The 16,749-nt window shown below is 32.2% G+C and overlaps 1 protein-coding gene across 4 annotated transcripts in view; it reads right to left on the minus strand.

Annotated features, from left to right (window-relative positions):
- LOC148619412 (uncharacterized) overlaps positions 1-16,749 on the minus strand; it is a 165,968-nt gene that overhangs the window by 58,193 nt on the left and 91,026 nt on the right. For 3 of the 4 annotated variants that reach the window (XM_088579274.1, XM_088579272.1, XM_088579275.1), the window contains exons 41-47: positions 16,217-16,375; positions 14,760-14,919; positions 13,391-13,627; positions 7,963-8,213; positions 3,984-4,124; positions 3,460-3,555; positions 1,190-1,384 (exon numbers count right to left, since the gene is read on the minus strand). In XM_088579274.1, the coding sequence (XP_088435400.1) occupies positions 1,190-1,384; positions 3,460-3,555; positions 3,984-4,124; positions 7,963-8,213; positions 13,391-13,627; positions 14,760-14,919; positions 16,217-16,375 (1,239 nt within the window). The remainder of the gene's footprint in view (positions 1-1,189; positions 1,385-3,459; positions 3,556-3,983; positions 4,125-7,962; positions 8,214-13,390; positions 13,628-14,759; positions 14,920-16,216; positions 16,376-16,749) is intronic. The other variant, XM_088579273.1, reaches the window with a different exon arrangement.

Here is a 16,749-nt window from a genome sequence, read left to right on the forward strand (position 1 = left end):
TCAAACAATCAATTTACCTGTGGCATGCATAATTCCGTGGTACTTATTACATATGTAATATTTTTTAATTTCTTCCTTGGATAGCATTACTAAATAACTCACGAGACATAGTTTTTTGTCAGGTGCAGTTGATGAGGTAAAGAAATTTGCAGTTATGTATGCATATTCGAATACTTTCTTTTTTCGAATAAATAATTTCTGATTATTGGTCAAATCTGCACATGCATGTTTAAAAATAAGATCAATACATGTCTGGACCTGTGTCACTCTCTGAAATATGACAGTGTCTTCAATATGTATATAAACACTAAGCAAATAAAATGCTTCACAGAATGCAGCTTAATATGACTGCCAATGTCAAACCCCGAACAGTTTGGGGCATTTATGGACACACTAACTTGATACAAATTAGAAGTTTGATTTGGAAAAAAAATTTTGAAACAGGATAAGAATTAAACTGGAATCAAAGTGGTCACTTTTTGGCCACTTGTACCTAAATGGTTCCAGTCAAAACCTCCAAAGTCAATTCCAACCTTCCATTGGGAGTATGGCACCTTGTGTTATAACTTCAACACTAAGGACCTTTACCCAACCGGTGCACCTGGTCATGCTCCCAGTTTTTGGTGGAGTCCAAGTTGCTCATTTATTTTTGTTACTTTGTATGTATTATTTTAGTTACTTTATGTTCTTTGTCATGTTTGTCTGTTTTCCATGTCTGGCCTTTGTCCCTGGATTACATTCTTTTGATTTCCGCTAGAATTTTGGTTCCCTTGATTGCTCTTTCAAAACTCTTCTCCTCTGACACTACTCAACCAATTTAACCAAACTTGAAATGAATGTTCCTTGTGGTATTCTGCATAGATTTTTGTGACAAAAATCATTCCATAGAGTGAAAAATGGCAAAGTCCAACAAAATAGGAAGATTTTTCTTATAATGTATATAATTATATAAAGCCACACGCCAAATTTGAAATCAATCCATCCACTGGGAGCCAAGATAATTGGATGATCAGATGGACAAAGTGATTCCTCTATTCCACCCACTCATTGAGCGAGGGTATAAAAATCATTAAATTCTATACGAGATTTGACTGAGAATTTCAGTATTTGCAAAAATGTCTTAAAACATACAATCAATGAAATCTTTTCTTTTAGTTTATATAATAAGATAATATATTATAAAACTGACCTCCACATGTGGGAAGAACAAACTGTTTCCAAGGATGTTGATAGTTAAACACACCAAGACGTCCACAAGTATAGGCATTTCTATGGTCTATAGACAGGCTTTTTCCACTATTACAATTCAAGCTGCAAATGCTTTGGCTGTTTTCACATTTAACAACAGATGCATCTGTATCAGGCATTGGGCACTGTTCATAATCTAGTAGTGAAAAAGCATGTACATGAAAAAATTTAGTCCATGAAGACCTTGATAAAAAATTGAGTTGTATTAGTGAAATAATATTTTTTATTGGTTCACTGAAATAGAAAACATTATACAGGTTCTATTTAAAAAAAAATATCAATCTGTATCTTACTATTTTAAGTCTGGGTTTTAAATCATGAAAGCTGCAAACTCGTCATTACTAAATATAAAACTTCCACTGCATAAATTAATTACTTTGCAGTTCATTCAGGAATAAAATATGCCTTCTAGTTTAAACCATCTTTAAATTATTAAAGCATTATTTCTGAGCTTTGTTCCTTGGGCCAAACATAAAAATGTTTGTTTGCTGTTTCCCTAATCAATGGTTTGAAGCTTGGGTCGGTAGGTAGGGAAAACTTTTTATTTTATTGAAAATTTTGGAGAGGAAGAAATGCAGAATTAAATGTATAAGGATGTGACATATGAAAGGTAATAAGTTAGTCTCCATATCTTTGATGACTTCTTACAATATCATCCTTATTTCTTTGTTGCTTAGGAAGTTTAATAATGGTAATGTTCCATATCTTAAATCATAACTCATGTACATCTTTCCATATCTTTTGTCAATGTTTGAGATGTGGACACAAAAATTTGAAATTGATATCAAATGAACAAACTGTTTATTTAATATCAAACAAAACCAACAATGTCAGACTAGAAACATTTACTAGTAAATCAAAACATCGGGATGTATTCATTATCTTAAAGATCTTTCCATGCGAATTTTGTCTGGAAATTGGAAAGAGAATTGTGTGGTGTAAGAAAATTAAATGCATTGAGGATAATTAAAATTTTTAAAATCTTCATGCAATGAGTGTTTTATGCCATTCTCGACTACAAGAATAAGTTGATGTGACTCCATTTTTGACTCAGCACATACATGTGAACCTAACGGTGTTAGTTCAATTCTACCGAAATTAGAACCTTCCTACCATTCTACCGTTGAAACAGAAAATCTACCACTATCAAAACATTATACCGTAAACAAATATTGGACTCCATATTTTTTATTTACTGAAGGAAAAAACCTGAGAGCATCAAATAACAACATTTCTGGTTGATCTCAGGTAGACCGGTGAACATGTTAATTAGGGCCATAAACTGTCATTTAGACCTTTAATGGTTATCCACGAGACATAATTTAAAAGGTGTAATGATTATATAACAACAGGACATGATTGACAATTATCCTAAATTATAGAGGCACACGCTTCAATGATTAAACGATTTATTACTGACGATTGGGACTCATTGTGTAAATATTGATGCTGGACTTCAGATCTTTACATGGTTATGGAAACATTGACCATGCATCCACTGAAAATGAAACTGACTCAAAGTATGGCTTGTTTTTTTCATCCAAGATAAAGTCAATGGAGGAATTATGTGAATTTTTCAATTTAGAGCACTCTCATCAACCTTCAAAATGCTGAAACGTAATATTTCATCTTCAGCACCTCCTGCCAAGAAAGCAAAGTACTATTCCAAATTCAATGCTGCATGGAAGTCAAAGTTAAAGTGGTGCCAAGCCAGTAATGACTATTTGAAATGAAATCATTTTGATGCATATTTATGCAATAGTAGCTATTGTAGTGACAATTTTTAAATGAAAATTATTTAATAAATAGTAGCTATAAAGTAATGATGAAACTTTTAAATTAAAAGTTATTTATGTTTATGCTGTTCTTGTTATGTGAATGTTGTCATTAATAAATAAAATTATTGAAATGTTCAAGTGTTAATCCATCCAAAGGGTCATTCCAACTATTACAATAGAGTATTCAACATTTTTCTCATGGATACAGACTTAATGCAAGGTTTTCCACAAGTTTCACACATATTTGACCTGTTACACGGCAAAATAAAAAAAAAAAAATGCCGATAAAAGACCTCCAGTTTTCAAACCGAATCTCCAGCTGAAAAATGACAAATCTCAAATTTTGAAGGAATGACGTTATCACATGTATGTCAGCATGATGGTCTTGCACACATAAGGTTTCTCTTTCAGTGACATAATGAAGCATACTTACATTTGATATAGATTTTAAATCTACAGATGGCATAATTCATAGCATCATCATAACCAACAACCACTTCATTTGTCCTACCAAAAGTGTACACTTCATCTACAATGAAAATTACATTCAATTTGTTAAGTATGGTTTATCTCATTGAATAAATATTTTTCCAAGTGCATTGTCAGTATTTACAGGAGAAAGTTGAAATCAAAAGTCTCCCGAATTCCATTTAAATATACAAAAAAAAAACAACTACAAAATCCAAAACAATGACATTCTTCAGATTTATGGCAATTTCCCTGAAATTATCTATAAATCCTCGCTTGTAGTATTAAAAACTTAAAAATTAAATTCAATTTTTCAGAATTGACAAAGAAGTAATTTTAAACAAAAAAAAATCTCAATATGGCGTTGACTAATCAATAAAACGGGTTCAAACTGATTCAATGAGAGCCATTCATATTTTTTACCAATAAAACTGTTTTTTTTTTTTTTAAATAGCACCTAATGGTAATATTTTACAACAAATTACATACCCTCATGTACAGAACTGTTTATACTAGTGGCCTCAGAAAAAGTTACTGAAGACTTCACACCTGTTACCACAGTCAGTTCAGATTTTTTACCAACTTCAAACCTATCTTTAGGACATGTAGTAACAGTAGGTTTTGTCCTATCTGAAATGGAATATGAGATAACATGCATTACAGTGTCAAGGCTAAAAAACTAAAAGTTTCATATCTATTCCATGCTGAAATAGCTGAACAGCTTACATATAATACATATAGAACTCATCAGGCTTCAGATGGCAACCAGATTTCAATCTCTTTCCATGAAAGCCTGGAAAATTATGCAAAACCATAGGAAGCAAGAAAAGTATAACAAAAAAGTGAGTTAGGCTAATGTGATTAAGCTTAAACTTTAACATGGTCAATTAAGCAATCAGGAGCTGCACACCAAATTTTAAATCATTACAATGAACAGTTGAAGTATTTTATTTGATATTTTCAAAACCTCCAACATATAACAAAAATGTTGATTTATTGAGTGACCAAGCTGAAAAGCTTGCACAGAGTAAAACCCATGCAAGCTAGAGCAGAATATCAAGTTTCAAGTTGTAAAGGTGGAAAAGTTTCAAGCAATGAAATTTATGTAACCCCTAAATAAGCAAATGTAACATAATGGCAAACAGGAAGTTGTTATGCCACTGAGCGAAAAAGATAATAATCTGTAAAAACCATAAAACTGAAGCGGTAGTATAAATTTTGAGTTGTTACACGTCAAAAAGTTTGAACAAAACTATATAGCGAGATTTTTAGTCTTGGAGAAGTTATATCAATCAAGTGATCCTATAGTGTCACACACTCAAAGATGTTAAAAGCCGCACAACTATCTTTAATTTGTCAAAATAAAATGACAGTACATTATGATCAAGTTACAATTATGGACAGAAATTAGATCAGCAGTCTCAGAGAAATTGTGTCCACAAATGATTGAGAAGAGCAGACAGACAAAGATAATTAATAGGCATTCAGTGTTGCAACAAGATATGGAATACAAAGCTGTGCTTTAAGCGCAAGATACGCCCATTGCCCTTTTAACTTGTCCTAGAAATACTGTGAATCCGGTCAAATACCCTCCCTCCCAACATAACAAGTATATAAAAAATGCACAAAATATTTGGCACTATCAAGGCTACCTCAAGTTTAACGAAATTTGATTTTTCACCCATACAATTCTATCTTGTTCAAAGCACAATTTTCTGACAAGGTTACCAAGTAACTTTTATATTTATTAGTTGGTCATCATAACAAATGGTCTGTTTTCAAGAATTTTTCAACGAATAAAATTTCCTCGGCCATTTCTGGTTTTTTTTAGAGTAAAACTTCATAACACGGAAACATAAAATTTGACATTTATACAAATTATACAAATCGCCCTCTTTTAAGTAAAAAATTCATAACACGAAAACAAAAAATCTGGAACTTATACAAATCAAAAGGGAGCTTACGTCAATAAATATGAACAATTCACCAAAGTCTCATAAAAGAAGGTGAAAGTGTTTTTAAATTATTGTCAGAAAACTTGAAAATTCTCCTTTTTTTAGTAAAAAATTCATAACACAGAAACAAAAAATCTGAAATTTATAAAAATCGAAAGGTTTTGTTTGTTTGTTGGGATTTAACGTCCGAGCAGCAGTATTTCAGCTATATTCAGACGACAAAAATCGAAAGGAAGCTTATGTTAATAGATATGAACAATTCAATAAAGTTTCATAAAAGTTGGTGAAAGAGTTTATGAGTTATTTTCCAAAGTGTGGACGACGGACGGACAATGGTATACCATAATATGTCCTGTCTTACACGGGCGTATAAAAATATGGTTTCAGGATTATGAAAAACTCATTCTGGCATTGAATATTCAATAACACTCATTGTCACTAGCAAACAAATAAGATTAAAGAGGCATGCCATGGAATAAGAATCTCACTGAGACATTCAAGTTTAATGTACTTCTTGTAATACCCTTGGCACATTATATACTGTATATTCGCATTCATTGGTTGAGCAAACTAACAAAAATACAGGAGTATACAGGTATATTGATTCCCATATTTTATGTATATGCACTTATGTTGTGATGATATATAACAAGCTTGACCAATCAATGTTTAGACCTAGCTGTGTCACACTGCCGAGGAAAATGTGACAAAACAGGTGTTACAGATTTATGTACATAACTATGGAGCATAGTTCCCATAAAAATTAGAGAATCAAAAGCAGAAAAACTTATGGTGTTCTTGCTACATACTAATTAAGTTTTATGAAATTCTGTTGGGTAGTTTTAGAGGAGTTGTGATGACAAGAGTAATCAAGGGAACCAAGGTTACAGCAGTAATTAAAAGAATGCAATCTTTTTTTTTTTTTTTTTTTTTTAAATCAGACCAAAAATAATGAAGATAATTTATTTTAGTGTTGCTCCTTTGACCCCTCATAATTAAAAAAAAAACATACAATATACCTGAAATCTGATTGGAAAATGCAGACAGGAATTTCCATAAGAAAAAAATAAAATGGCCCCTTTGACCTCTTAAAACATAAAAATGGTCCAACACACATCAAATCTGCTTTGATACATTTGTTAACCAGAATTAAATAAGGAACACATTAAAAAAAGGAATGATCAAAATAGGAAGAAAAGCAAACATTCTACAGGGGGTTTTAATAAAACACCTATTATTACCCTTTTTGGCCCCTTATACTAAAACAGTAGGGACTACAAACTCCATATTTAATAGGAACCTTCATGTAGTACTTAGTAAAATCATACCCACATTTCATAATAATTGGTCATTCACAACTTAAATTATCGCACAAAAACCAAGTGTCTACAGACATTGACGACAGCACCATACCAATATACTACTGCAAAAATTCTTGCGGTCATATAAAAATTAGAGAATAAAAATTTTTCTGATAATATGCACAACTACATATGATGATTTCAGGAATTTCTGTTGAGTAGTTTCAGAGGAGTTGCAATGACAAGCTGATGTTTTATTGTGTTATGGACGGAAGGACGGAGTGACCTGATTGCTAGACCTGCTCCCCCTATAATATAAATGTGTTTATCTTGATTATGTTTATATAATTCTGTCAATGGCCACTCATGTAATGATTCTCCAACTTCCTTCGTTTATTCAAATATCTCTCTCTCTTTTTGAATCTGAGAATATAAAAGAACAGCATTCCAATGTCCCCCAGATAAAAAGAAACATTTCAACTTTAAATTCACTAAAATTTTCTAAAATAGTTCAAGGGCTGTAACTTCTGTAAAAATCTTTCCAACACAAACAGAGTCAAACTTAACCTGTAACTTCTCATATTAAGACTACATACAAAGATAAAATCAACTGGTAAAAGCGTTACAAAAAAAGTGCGGAAAACTTTGAATTCACTGAAATTTTCTAAGTTCAAGGGCCGTAACTTCTGTAAAAATCATTCAACCATAACCAATGTTGAACTTAATCTGTAATCATTATAACAAGGCTTCATACCAAAAACAAACTTATTTGGTAGGAACATTACAAAAAAAGTGTGGAAAACCCGGACGGAAGCCCAGCATTTCCATGTCCCCTTGCGACGTGTCACAGGGACAAAAACTGTAAACACTATCAAAAACATTCTCATGTACTCTCTTCATGTGATGAATCATTAAAATCACTTCAACATTTTAGGAGGACTTGATCTGAAAAGACATTTTGAGTATCCCTCTCCCCACTACACACACTCCTTTTTCAAATATTTCTATTATTGTGAGCTCCACTCTAAAAAAAAATTGAACACTTGCAAATGAGATTGAAGATTTTCTTTGAAGATACCTAATTATTCTTCTGGGACTTTTATGGTGGGAAACTTTAAAAAAAAAACATTATTACTTATGTGGTGAACATTTCATGAACATTTGTTGAAACATGAAAATAAAAACTATAAATCGCACTATCAAGTTTCATACCATCATCTGCTGGACATGCTGAGAATCCTTTATCACAGACATCCGTCTGTACCTGGCTAGGGTACTTCCTGAAAGTGGACCGGGTAAATGCTAAATTAGCCCATGTTTGTACTATTTCATTTTCTTTAGACTTCAAATGATCCAGAGTCTGTATAGATTTATATATATCCACATCACTAAACACAGTTCTGTAAATCCTCAGCTTAGAAATTCTTCCATTTGTTTCACCAGCACCAAATATAACCTGAAGCCTGTAGGGAGAAACAAAGAAAAAACTTGTAGAAACTGCTAAAAAGGAAAATATAAACTGAGAAAGGGTTGCATTACAGCTTCTTGAAATAGAGCAATTGGCTAACTTCAGTACAAATCTAGGTAGGCTACTGAGTAATACAAACAGCACTCTAATGATGCCCATGTGTCAAACTTAACTACCACAGAACACCTGTGTCATCTTTTGGACACTTGGCTTTTAAATTTGAATAACTGTCAATTATGATGACCTTGACCTCTATATTATACCATCCACCACTGTGTTTGTACTTTACATAGAACATATTAACTTGTTCCTGATTCCTGAAACAGTTTAGCTATATAACATCAGAGATCTTAGCCAAACAATAGTTTCTTACAAGTATCAGACTTACTTCATACAAAATCTTTTTAATGCTGATTTGGAATTTGAATACCGCACATTTAATACCTTTGAATATTTCTAGTCAACTATATTTCAACAAAATTTTACTAGGTAAGATGTACTTTTAATGACATACATTTTTTGTGCACTGTCTCATAATAATTCATTCATTAATAAAAAGCTTTGCATGATACTATTGCAATATGTTGAACTCTGGTCAATTGTGGCAAGGGAGGACACATTTAAATACAGGAACTATTAGTTTGTTATAGACACAATATTGCACAAAATTTTGAATTAAGTAAACTTTATTTTAAAGTAGTTTCATCAAACAACTTTGTTTTTGATCCCTATTTGAGATAGAAAATAACTGGAATGGATTTTCATAAATAATTTAATAAAAACGAGAGGCTCAAGAGAGCCTGAATTGCTCACCTGGTTAACCATTGCTTATTTGAAAAACTTGAGGAATGAGACAGGCTAAGTTAAAATCAACTAAATTGTCAAATGCAGGAAATGCTTTTAATAGCATTTTCATGACCTGAATCAGAATTTTGCTAAAGGCAACAATTTTTGAATTATTTCAAAAACCTGTCTTTCCAACCCCTAAGTTCCATTTTAGTACAGGCAGCCATATCTATTCACAGATTAGAAATTACAGCAGTAATTTTGAGCACAAAAACTAACTGTTATGCTTATTTTCATTAAATGATCTTAAATGGTTTTAGAGAAGAAGTTGTACATGTGGAAAAAAAAAACCAATACAAAAACTGTTTCAGGAAATGCAACTCCTACACCAGTCAATGAATGGTTTTGAAAATTTCAGCATAGGTCCTTCTCATGAAGCTGTATAATATTACCCTATGCCAGAAATTTGCTAAAGGCAATGATTTTTGAGTTATTTGCAAAAAACTGCATTCTGGGCCCTATGTTCTAATTTAAGTAACAACAGCATTGTTTTTTTCACAAATCAGAAATCCCAAACTGTCATTTTGTGTGGGATACCCTAAGGAACATATATGCCAACTTTCATTGAATTCTTCTGTGCAATGGATTTTGAGAAGATTATCAAAGTTGCACATGCAAAAAATGCCCCAAAAAAACTGTTTAAGGGGCTGTAACTCCTACATCAGTTGACAAATCGTTTTGAAAATTTCGGTATTGGTCCATCACATGCTGCTAAACAATATTACCCTGTGGCAGAAATTTGCTAAAGGCAATGGCTTTTGAGTTATTTGCAAACTAGAACACATAGTGTCATAAAATTCTGTTTGGTAGTGTCAGACAGAGAAAAAGAAGACCGATGGACGGACTGTCACATAAAAAATGTTTATACCTTCCATAACAAATCCCTAACTGTGTTGCTTGGGATATATTTCTGACAAAAATTACAAAGTCCAACTATCACCCAGATCTGTAATATTTCATGAAAATCAAGATCCTATGACCTTGCACACCATCATTATGTGTAGGAGCATCCTGCAAAAATATTTTAGATGAGGAGATAGCAATACAAGCCATATAACTCTATTTCTGATGAAAATGAAAAGTCTAACTTTCACCAATTTCCTTAATATTTCACGAAAATCAAAATCCTTTGACCCTGCACACCTTCATCATGAGTAGAAATATCCTGTAAAATATTTTAAATGTAGTTCAAAAACTGTACGAGGAGATAGCCGGACATGCCATGATCCATATATTTCTGAGTAAAATGACTAAGTGTAACTATTACCAATTTCCATAATATTTCAAGAAAATCAAAAACCTTTGACCCTGCACACCTTCATCTTGAGTAGAAATATCCTGTAAAATATTTTAGATGTAGTTCAAAAACTGTACGAGGAGATAGCCACACAAGCCATGATCCATATATTTCTTTGAGTAAAATGACTAAGTGTAACTATCACCCATTTCCATAATATTTCACGAAATTCAAAAACCGATCCTGCATACCTTCATCATGTGTAGAAATATCCTGTAAAATATTTTAGATGTAGTAAAATTAGTAAATGTAGGTAAATTAATATGCCCCCCCTCCCCCTCCCGACAATTTGTCACAGGGGCATAAAAATGTTTTCTTCAAAATCGTACCAAATATACCAAGTAGTTGATTTTTGGGGGCATGGCCACTATTGGCTCCTTATTATCCAAAAACGATCAGAGATTGAAACCTAAATGAAAAAAAATTTACAAAGATCTGATGAGGGTCACTCCAGGTTTTGTAAATAAACAAAATTTAACACAAACCATGAGTGACAGCATAATCATGTAATAGTCTGCAATATTGTTTTGTATAAATATATTATGTATTGTGTAATGAAGTATTATTTGACTTGTATGAATGTGTATTATGTTTTACTACATGACAGATTGACAGACGAGCTTTCGGGAACTGGTAATTGTATTGTAATCTAGTAGTAATCTTCTATATTCTTTTTCATGCTTGATTAGTACGCACTTCTTTTCTCTTCATCTATTGGTTGGTAATTGTCGCGGGTGAATTTCTTTTTTCATCTGAACATTCTTACCTAAGTAACTGAACAGACATGTTGGTTTTAATGTTCATCCAAATCTAACAACTAGTCTTCTTATCAACTCAAATATTTACATGCCTGATTTCAACTTAACTATTACTAAGGTTAGTTTCCTTAAAATTCCTAGATTAATTGTGCATGTTAATGGTCCAGAAATTAATATTTTTACCTCGTATGAAAGTTTGGTATGAATGATTAATTGAATATGTAACTTTCATTAACATTTGCCTAAATGCATAAATCTGTAAGGATATTTTACTATGCTTAAATAATAGAGATTAATGACTGATTCATTTGACAATTTGAGTGGACCGCTCGAAAGTAAAAGTATAAATCTTTAAATCTATCACATGCTGTGGTCATAAAGTAATTGCTTTAAAATATAAATACAATAAGTGATTTTTGATAATTCAGGTACAATACAGTAGTACTGGGGACTATTACTATTGCTGTGACCATTTACAAATGTGCATCTTGCACAATATGTGAGGTAAGCTAAGTGTTTTGTATTCTTGAGTTTTGGCTTTGCTCATGTTTTTGCTTTGCTATTTTTACGTTTATTGTATGCACTTATGCTCTAACAGTGTTGCTATTTAATATGTTTAATTAGAAAATATACAGTTTTCTTATAATTTGCTACATTTGAATATGGAGTAAAACCCTTGAGACAAACTATTATAGATATATTATTATATATCTAGCTAGTTGTTTTATGCTTTGTAAACAGATTGATGAAGCTGTGAATTAAATTTACACAAAGGTTATATTTCTCCTACGATAGGTAAATGTACTGAAATATACATTCACATATGGTTAATTTTTAATGTTATCTTGATTTGCAAGATGCTTTTATTTATCTTGTACTGTGTATTATATATAACTGTATTTTACAGGACATTAACATTTACATAAGACTTACTGCCAATAAAGCATACAGAACCCTAGAAATTTGTCTACTTCTATCAAACCCTGGAAAACAGAGCTGTGACAATAATGTCATAGGTCTGCAAAATTTCTTGGGGTCATATAAATATGGCTTACAAAATACTGGATGTGCAGTTATGAATTCACCAGCATGTTGTTTTAATTGCATATATTGTAATTTTTATATTTCTTAACATGTAAATACCTTGTAAATAATGTTATATTTATATGTCTACATGTCCATTTGACTTAGTAATTTTGCATTCATTATCACATGTTATGTATGAAGTCCTGGTCTGGAACTATTTAGAGGGTGAAGTTTATTTCATATCTTGACACTGGATAGTTTTTGGATGGAATTTCAGTTTATAAGCTGCAATCACATAACTTAGTTTGTACAAGTTCTGTTGAGCACATTTAAGTTCTTGAGTCTTAAAAATTAACACAATTCTTTGTTTTTTTTGCCCATCTTCCATTTCATGTTAAGTAAATCAGTACCGTATTTTCCCGACTATAGTCAATATTTATTTTCAAGACAGTGACAGTCTCTACTTATTGTCCACTTCAACTTATATAAGGATTTTTCAAGAAAAAATGTTCATCTACAATTTTCATTTCATTAGATTTTTTTAGTTCACTTTTAATTTGCAGGCGACAATTATTTTTTATTGTATTTCATAATACCAGGTAATATTGTTTATTAATTACCACTCGTATTTAAAAACAATTCATCAAACAAATTTCCCACTTATATCACACATGGGTGCCCATGTTTGAAATGTTTACGATTTCGGACACCTGATAATGTAAGGCTTCTGAGCCATTGACAACCCCATTCAATAAAAACGATTGAACCCGGGGTTAAAGTACACTTTAACAAAAACACAAATATTAATTTAATTCAGAAATCTCATACTTAGTAACATCGCTGGAATAATATGTTGTTGAAAACAAACCGCTCAAATTGGATCTCTGCTGACATGTTCCTACGATATAAATGCACATGTCTGACCCACGACTTATCTGGCAAATTCAACCTTTCTATGATTTTTCATCGGTTTTGGTCAAAATTAGGCAGTTCAACTTATACTCCACATTGACTTATAGTCCGGAAATACAGTTGATGAAATTAATTATACATGTGTAATTTAGCAACTATGAATGTATCATGTTTAAAAAACACAGATATGATGCAATTTTTGTTGAATAATTGTAATTTAAACATGTGATAATAGTGACAATGGGATTTTTCACTCTTCGTGGATCGATGAAAAATGCAACATAGCAGTGACAATTCAGAGCAACATTACAAACCATTGACTGTTATACTTACGTATGAGGAAGCTGCTCTGCAGACACTGTCACTTTGTCAATAATAGAAATGGAATCAATGAAGACTTTAGTATTTCCATTTCTCTCCCAAGACAGTACAAAGAAATGCCATTTTCCATCAGCTGTTTCCTGGCCATATTCTACTTCTTTATCAGCAGTGAAGTTGTTGACCATGATCTTATTGGTCAGTATTTTCACTATCGATGTGCGGAACAATGGCCATGGATAACTGATTCCACTGTAAAATATAAACTTAATAATTTGATAGATGTCAAGGACTATTACAAGGATCAAGAAAACTACTAGTTGAATTACACAAAAACACCAATATTATGCTTCACATAAAAGTAATTCATATTTCCATGACTGGTTTACAGATAGTCTGTCAATGTAACAGTAGAGAATACTGTCAACTATTAATTTCATGAAACGTCTCAAACGATCACATTCTACTTCGACATTTAATCACAAGTTTTTCATTATGTAAAATACAATATCCCTAGGTACAACTTTGACCACAACTGAAATAGCAAAATATAATACATGTATACCATTTTAGAAATTATCAGAGGACAAAGTCTTTATACCTATAATCATTTAACATATGACCTTAGAACAACTAAGGTCTTATTTTAGTAGAAGATAGGGGAAATACCCATTGGAACTACTAAGTGTTTCTCAATACACAAAAAAAGACAGTTGGGCCAGTCTCCACCCACTCCCAAATGTCATGACTTATTTTAAAATATAAAGAGCTTTAACATCAAACCGTCAGGAATTTACATATTTCTCCAGGTTCCCTTGAAATATCTTCCTTTTTTCTAGTTAACCAAACATTGTATTCTGCATTAAGAATTAAACCACCAAAGCAATCAATGTAAAAATTATTGCTATGCTAAAATTCATAACAGGTACTTTAAAGTTGTAGTGAGCAAATTCCATTTAAGTACCAGTCCATATAAAATTCAGACACTGCTGATTGTACCGGTGATTCATGGTGTAGAAAAACCCACCGAACAATGATTTTTCGGTTTTCAAAAGTTTTTTAAGTAAAATAAGTCTTTTATGTATTCAGATCTGTACTTTTGAGAAATCATACATTCATCTGTAATTTTTATCAACCAAGCAATTCAAGAACGAAAACTCTTGCAAATTACTAATTTCATGTTCAATCTATATAAATTTTATCTCAAATGCGCAACACCAAAATGAAAAACCAAGACTGATTATGTGGTCGGTAACTGATTGTGAATAGAAAATATAAGTAAAGTTTGTGGGTTTCTGACATGCATGAATCACCTCCTGTCTGATTTTTATGAAGACGGCTACTTAAGTACTTTACCTTGAAACATGACTTGTAAAAAACTTACACTGGTTCAAGAGTGAGTAGAGTTGATCCATCACCTATAACTCTGAACCAGAACATAATAGTCATATCAGAGTTATTAGGCATTACCAATGGTGTCCTCAAAAATCCTGGTAAATCTGTAATCTCACTATCCATGTACAGGTCAAAATTTTCATCCATATCTAAAAAAATTCACAAGATAGAGCAATAAAATATTTTCATGAGGTTGTACTTTATGTTGTGCTATGGATATCACCATTTCAATAAAAATCAAAGCTGGTCAAATAATAGTAGGGCATTTCCACTAGCAACACTGTACATACTCTAGATGATGAATTTTTGTTCTCATCATTTTGGACCCTGCTAACTTGCACATGCTTCTCTGCTCTCGCTACGGCTTTGCCACTTTAAAGTGATCTGATCCAAAAGAAGGCACATCATTCAGCTAGGTCCTTTAATCTCAGTTTCTGCTATAAAGATGAGGTGTTATTGGTAAAAATCCTAGTTTCAGGAATTTGATACATCGCATCTACCCCAAAGAACTTGAGATAAAGGATACTACAATCACTGTCAAGTCAGCTTCATATCTTGATCTACACTTAGAGATCAATGGTAAAGGAAAACTATTGACCAAACTTTACGACAAACGTGATGACTTTTCATTCCATATTGTTAACTTTCCTTTCATCTAGTTATGCAGACTTTTTGTATTGCGCTAGACTTCATACAGTTAGGCTTCTGGAACAAGGTCATGTTTCTACAAGACTGAAGTCATCACTACAGAAGTTTTATGGTCATCATCATGAACTCGTGGATCGTTATGGTGTATCCATCTGCACAATGAAAACAGATTTGTTCAACGTGTCATAGGTTTCCTTTCCTCTTTGGTCGGGTCTGGAAAAAACTTTTTATGAGCAGCTCAGCGGGTGTTTCTAGAAAAGCAGAGGACGCTTGCCATATTGGTGCACCTAGTCATTGCTCCCAGTTTTTACTGGAGTCCGAGTTGCTCATTTACTTTTGTTACTTTGTATGTATTATTTTGGTTATTTTATATTCTTTGTTGCATGTGTCTGTTTTCAATGTCTGGTCTTTGTTCCTTAAAGAATCAGGATTACATTCTTTTGATTTCCACTAGAATCTTGGTTCCCTTGATTACTTTTAGCTGCGTTCACTATTATAAGAGACAACTTTACCTCAGACATGATTTTATGAGGTTTACAAATTAAGCGGAAACTGGCAAAATCGGAAGTAAATATACATTAAAAAAAGAGTTGTAATGGTAAAATCCTGATTTGAAATAGCGGAATTCCGCTAAAAAGCAGAAAAAATCATGTCTGTTACCTTTATAAAAAGTTGAGATCAGTTTACAGTTGTAAACAGATTTTAAGAAATGAACCTGTCAACATTTTACTAAAAAAAAAAAAAACGAAACAATCAAGCAAATAGAATACATTTAAGTGTATTGGTGCTGATCATTACCAGAAACTGAAATACCTTTACATCCACTATCAGTAAGATATCCACCATTCTGACAATAACATATATGTCTGTGTGTCTCAGAAATACATTTAGCACTGGAATGACAAGGATTATTGGAACATGGATCAGTGTAGGTATCACATGTTGTACCAGAAAAGCCTGAAAACATATTACAAAAGGATTATACCAAGAAATAATCATTGGTATGACATGGATTACTGGAGCAAGGATCTTTAATAATATTTCTAAAACATGATGAAAACTGTCTTTCAACAAGATTCTGAAACAAGAGGCTCCCAACAATTTTGACTCAAGAAGCCTTTGGTAGGACTTATTATAAGGATCAAAATGGCAATATCTCCATCATGACTTAATGGTTTAGAACCAAAATTTGACCAGAGATAGATCTCATCATGCTGAACACCTTTACCCCATGTCAGAATGGTAAACAGAAACAACGTCACAGGAAAAAAGTGTCAATTTTGGTAGGAAAAAAGTCACAGGAAATAGTCACAAGAAAAAAAGTCACAATA

Source organism: Perna viridis, chromosome 4 (genome assembly GCF_037379345.1).
Source record: "Perna viridis isolate PV_CMFRI_1.1 ecotype Kerala chromosome 4, ASM3737934v1, whole genome shotgun sequence".
NCBI classification, from domain to species: domain Eukaryota; kingdom Metazoa; phylum Mollusca; class Bivalvia; order Mytilida; family Mytilidae; genus Perna; species Perna viridis.